Source organism: Petaurus breviceps, unplaced genomic scaffold, assembly GCF_028583685.1.
Source record: "Petaurus breviceps papuanus isolate PSGF00001 unplaced genomic scaffold, PetGlider_PUasm1.0 90865, whole genome shotgun sequence".
NCBI lineage: Eukaryota > Metazoa > Chordata > Mammalia > Diprotodontia > Petauridae > Petaurus > Petaurus breviceps.
The window spans coordinates 9,358,721-9,364,720 of NW_027187367.1; the positions used below are offsets into that span (position 1 = coordinate 9,358,721).

Sequence of the window (6,000 nt, forward strand, 5' to 3'; positions counted from 1 at the left end):
GAGTTAAATGCTGGGGATACAAATAAGAAAAGGAAAGATAATCTCTGTAGTTAAAGAGTTTACCTTCTAATGGAAGTAAATCTGAAAAGCAGGGGGAGGGGATGTTGGCAGGTAGGGTAGGGGGGTGGAAAGAGGGGCTGGAAATTCTGATGAGGCTTTGGGAGGAGTTTTTTGCTTTAACTTCCAACTGAGGCTAAATTCAGAGGAGAGACAACTGTGCCCCACCCTCAGACAATAAGTATCTATGAAGTTTGCTAGACCAGTTTTGGGTTCTGTACTTTAGGCCTTTCTGGCTTAGTTTAGGTCCTGTATGACCTGTCAGAACTTAAACTTCACTAATAAGCATCAAGAACCCATGATGCCTTTCATGCCACAATTAAAGATCATTGGAGGAATACACAAATGTCTGTGCTCATATATATATATATATATATATATATATATATAAACACATTCACATAAAGTCCTTAAGGACATATTTATAGCTTACCCAAAGAAGAACACAAGGAATATTAAACTGTTTAATTACTCTAAATTTTCTTCTGCTTTTTTAAAAATAAACTATAATTTTGCATAATTATACTCAGTATTTATTTTGTTTTTTCCTCAACAGATAGATAGATAGATAGATAGATAGATAGATAGATAGATAGATAGATAGATAGATAGATAATGTCCAGGGTGGGGAATTTGCGGCCTTGAGGCCACATGTTCACAGAACAAATCCCCTTAATAAAATTATTCTATCTGTAAAACTTGGACTCAGTCAAAGGGCCTCACTTGAGGCCTCACATGTGGCCTTCAGGCCACAGATTCCCTACCCCTGGATATGTCCTTATCTATCTCTTTCTATTTATTGATGTGATCCACACATTTTTTTCATATTGTCATGTTCTTTTATATTTATATACTATATTTTCCTTAGCTGATTGCTCTACTCTGAGCTATTTGGATTGTTTCTAATATTTTCACTGGTAAGAATAACACTGCTTTAAATTTCTTTGTACAAATTGTTTTTTTTCCTTTAGTATTATTTTCTCAGTCTGAATTTGATTGTGTGAAAGGATTTGAACAATTTTTTAAAGTTCTTGCTCTTTGAATCAACATACTCTAAAAACTCTAAAAAAAGTAAGCAAATTTATCGTGCTACCGGGATTGTATAAATATATCTATTACCTTGTATCCCTGCTGAGATATCATTTTTATTGACTGTTAATAGGCGTATGATGATACATTAAAAATATTTTAATTTGGATTTCTAATGTGATATAATTATAGGATTATAAAATTTCAGAGCAGAAAAGGTCCTATAATTTCTAGTCTAATCAATATCCTGATGATTTTACAGAAGACAAAGCTGAGAGAGGACTAGAAAAAGTTAATTTTCCTGATCTCGTACACTTGAGTAGAGGCAAGATTCACACATAGGTCTTCTGACACCAAATCCAATTTTCTGTTCAGCACTAAAAATTATCTGGATATAGGAACACATGGTAAGAAAAGTAAAGGACAAAAATAATTTCTCATGGCAGAGAGATGGATATAGGTACAAGAGACTCCCCAACATATCTTTTCTGTGGACTTCCATTCAGAAGCTTAGTATTTTGAACTGGGTAAGATTCTCTTCAGTTCATTTAAAAGAACTGTGGGTATTTAGAGTGCAGAAGAGAAGTCCTTACTGGCAAACATGATAATCATCTTCAGGTATTTTAAGGACCTTCTGTGGAAGAGGGATTTGGTTTAATTTGCTTAGCCCCAGAAAACAGAATGAGGCATAATGAATTGAAGTTGCATATAAGGAAGAACTTCTGAATAACTAGGCCTCTGAAAAGGGGGAATGGGTTACCTGGGAAAAGTCTTGAGTTTGGTATCACTGGACAGCTTCAGGTAGAAGCAGAACCATTTGTCAGAAGGTTTTTTAGAAGTGGTTTCTGATCATGTGTAGTTTGGAATATGTTTTATTTCTGACATTCTACCTCTGAGATTTGTGCCCTCCAGCTTTAAAGTAAACACTCTTATTTTCAGGTCTAAGGACCAGATTAGTTAGTCACTGGTATGAAAATTATGTAGCTTCATCAGAATCAGAATTCTGCATTTAGAGGCATTGCAGTTCTTAAATTTTGTGTTTTCCTCTTCCTCCCTTTTTCTTGTTCTCCTTGTCCTTATTAGGTGATGTGGAAAAAGCAGTAAACGAGCTGATCATTGATTTTGACATGAATTCACAGGAGGAAGGTCCCTATGAAGCACTGTATAATGCCATTTCCTGCCACTCTTTAGATAGCATGACCAGTGGAAAGTCTTCTGACCGAGAATCTGTGACCAAGGAGGCAGAAGCATCCATTGTGAAAGCATCTGGAGTAAGGCCTGTGTGTATCTGTTTTGATTTTATACCCAAAGAAGGTGGGAGGAGGGTAGGGAAAGCAGAGAGATGGGCCAGGAGGTCTTTCTGTCTGCTTGCTACCCTTTTTGGGGTTCCAGGTTTGGCATACCCTTGTACTCTTGGGGGTATGAAAGAATAATATGGGAGGAGACTTCTCTCAAAACCCATCACATTTGCATCATACTGCACACAGTAAATGTTTAATAAAGGTTTATGGTATTAAAATAAATTAAACTTCAAGTGACTTTAATCCCTCTTTATCATTTGTCTTCTCCATTTCACCCTAAGGACTCCTGGGCCTTGCCATTTGCCCTAGAACTGACCCCTTCTATATGTATTGTCTCCCATAGTTAGACTTACATGAGTCTTCTTTGTGAGGTCCTTGCAAATCTCTGTTACAGTGACAGTTCCTGCTCTGATTAGAACTTTCTTTGCTTGATAAGGAAATGGTGCTTATATTAAGAGATGGAATGTTTCTGGTGTCAGCACAATGAGATGACTTCCCAATATTTTGCCATTTCTCCTCTGAAGCAAGGAAGGAGCAAAAATATTCAAACAAGCATGTGAAATCTTTGCTAAGATATTTTACTTTTTTGTTTAGAGGGCTCCCAGAGTCATTTTTATAACAAGAAATAACAAAAAGTCCACTAGAATTAATCCTAACCTGTATGGAGGATGCTGTCTCAGGCTCTATCTGCTCTCAGGGATTTCCATGTGGTCAGGATTTGTATTAAGCTGAACTATCTTGAGACTTCATTGATACTGTTACCATGCTTACATATATGCTTACATTTGCTTCTATTCAGCCTTGTCCCTTACATTCTGGATAAAAAGGTTGTGTTTTCTTTAGTCTTAACTTGGAACATGGGAGTAAAGAACATTAAGAATCAGTTTATTTTCTACCTTGTTTCCCCTGACTGTTGTGGCCTTCATTCTTACCACTGCTCCTGCCTCTTTCTATACCTCCATACCTCAAATCCTTTTACTATTCTTAGGATTCCCTTCCATATTATTTCCCCTAGGAAACAATATGTTTTAAGAGACCATTTTTTGTTAAATCTTAATCACTGAATGAGTGCTGCCTCATTCAAACTGAGACCTGTTAAGGACCTTAGTTTGAAAAGGCCGGGGATCCCCTATTATATCCTGGGCCATCTCTAGTTGTCCTGATCCATATTTGGCCACTGGACCCATATGGCTCCAGAGGAGAAAGGAAGGCTGGTGACTTTGTGAAGCCCTCGCTCACTTAAATCCAACTCACTTGTATGTCATGGCATCACCTCCCTGATGTCATAGTCCTTTTTTAGAACTAAGGACAAATAGCAGCAACAATTTCCCCTAGCATGATTTGTCATTTTGGGGGCTTTTTGCTACAATCATTTCCCCTGCTTGGTCATATACTGTGGTTTGGGGTTTTGAGCATTTTATTCCAGACAGGTTAGCTTTGTGCTTCCCAAGGTCACATTGAAGACCTTGCCTTGACTGAAGTACTTTTTGTTTTTATGCTTATTTTTTACTATTGAGGCCGAACAAGGCCAAGGAATCTGTTACAGCCCCTAGGATTACTGACAGCCCTGGAGACCCTGCTTCTTTGAGTATGTTCCAGGGTAATAGATCTTCTGTGGTTCTATGAGAGAAAGAGGTTTGCCATAATGAAATGGACTCTCTTCTTTGCAAGCCCAAACCTAAAGTCTGACTCTAGAATGACCCTGACTTCATGGTGGCCTCCTGGAGTTGACCATCTGTAGCAGCAAGCACTCCAAGGGTCCTCAGGGTTTGCTGCCAACACAGGTTCTTGGATCTGCTTTGATAAAGGAAAGCAACTCAAAATGGGTTAACAAGCTTACTTTAATCAGTGAGACATATATCGTTTACCTTGTTCAGGGGAAAAAGGTCAGCACCCCGAACTTCAAAGTATACAGGCAGAATTATCAAGACAGAAACAGATCAAGTAGACAGCTTAGACAGCTTTCCAAACTGTCCAGCCATTACATCCATACCAAATCAACATCTGGGTTTTTTTTTTCAAAGGGGGGGGGCGCTCTGGACAACGGCTTCCCATAATCCATATCAAATCACAGAACACTTCTCAAAGTGAGCCCCAAAACAAAGCTACACATCAGGGCTTATATAGCCTTCTCCTGGCTCAGAGAATGTAACAACCTTATTGACTCACTGGCCAATCAAGAAGTATCTATTGAAAAACAAGCCTCCCACCCCAGGCTCCAGGTGCACTTTAGCCTAGGGGCAGGGAAGATCTTAAAAATTTACATTCCCATTACAACATCTCAGAACTGCTGACCCTGCCTAAACCCAGATTTTCCCTTTGGAGTTGACTGGTATCTGGAAAGTTGGGATTAGGGTTGAGATATTGGTCAAAAAGGCATCTGTAGGGGCGGCCAGGTAGCACAGGGAGTAAGAGCACTGGCTCCAGTGTCGGGATGACCTGGATCAAATCCGGGCTCAGATACTCAGCACCACACCCAGAAATAACTGGCCCCTTGAGCAAGTTACTTAACCCCGATTGCTTTAAAAAAAAAAAAGGCACCTGTATAATTTCTGTATATATACAGTGCTAGTGTTTTACCCTTTTCCAAATGTCCAGCCTAAATACATTAGCTCTATTAAGCTATGAATTTTTTTTTTTTGGTATTTTCACACAGAGCCAGCAGGGGGAGCAGAAACCATTGAAAGAGAATTGTGATGAAAATGGGTCTGTGAAAAACCAAGAGACTCTACTTGTTGGATTACTTGCTAAGGAACAAGTAATTTAATATCAGCTTAAGGAGCAGAAACCATTGAAAGAGAATTGTGATGAAAATGGGTCTGTGAAAAACCAAGAGACTCTACTTGTTGGATTACTTGCTAAGGAACAAGTAATTTAATATCAGCTTTGGTTGTGTTGCACTTTAAGTCGGTTTTTTTTTTCTTGTCAATTAAAGAGGCCAAAATTTTCCACTGCATCTGGGGCCATCTCCAGTCATCTTGGTCTTTATTTTGCTGCTGGGTCCAGATGACTCTGGAGGAGATACTAAGGCTGGTGATTTTGCATAGCCCTCTGTCACTTAAATCCAATTCACTTGTAGGTCACAGCATCACCTTCCTGATGTCATGATACTCTTTGAGAACTAAGGACAACCACCTGTGAGTAGTAGTAGCTACTCCACTGGGAACCCAAATGGGTATCATACCTTTATCTGAGGGTGTTCTGCTCAAAGGAATATAAACTCAATCACTGAAATATTGGGTTCACAGGCTAGATTTCTTTCTTAAAGACCAGGCCTTAAATCCAAATCACTCTGGCTCTTATTCATTGATCTGAACAATACAACTCAGCCCAAACCTCACTTGGTCATTGTTTGGGCCCTAGTGGCTCAGAGTGAGTGTAAATAGCTATTATTTCGGTTTTGTCCACAAACCCTGAGAGTCTTCCCCTACCAGATTTTTTTTTTTTTGACTAGGTAGAAGAAGCAATTCTTTGCCTCATTTCTTGCCTAAAATCACTGAGTAGGCGTTGCCTCAGTTAAACTGAGACTTGGAAAAGACCTAAAGTCTACTGTGTCCAGGGGCATCCCCAATCAACCTGATTCTCTCTCTCTCTCTCTCTCTCTCTCTCTCTC

At 39.1% G+C, this 6,000-nt stretch overlaps 1 protein-coding gene across 6 annotated transcripts in view; it reads left to right on the forward strand.

The window, feature by feature from the left end:
• ANKS1A (ankyrin repeat and sterile alpha motif domain containing 1A) overlaps window positions 1-6,000 on the forward strand; it is a 270,152-nt gene that overhangs the window by 127,399 nt on the left and 136,753 nt on the right. For all 6 annotated transcript variants that reach the window (XM_069073496.1, XM_069073497.1, XM_069073498.1 and 3 more), the window contains one exon: window positions 2,170-2,366. In XM_069073496.1, the coding sequence (XP_068929597.1) occupies window positions 2,170-2,366 (197 nt within the window). The remainder of the gene's footprint in view (window positions 1-2,169; window positions 2,367-6,000) is intronic.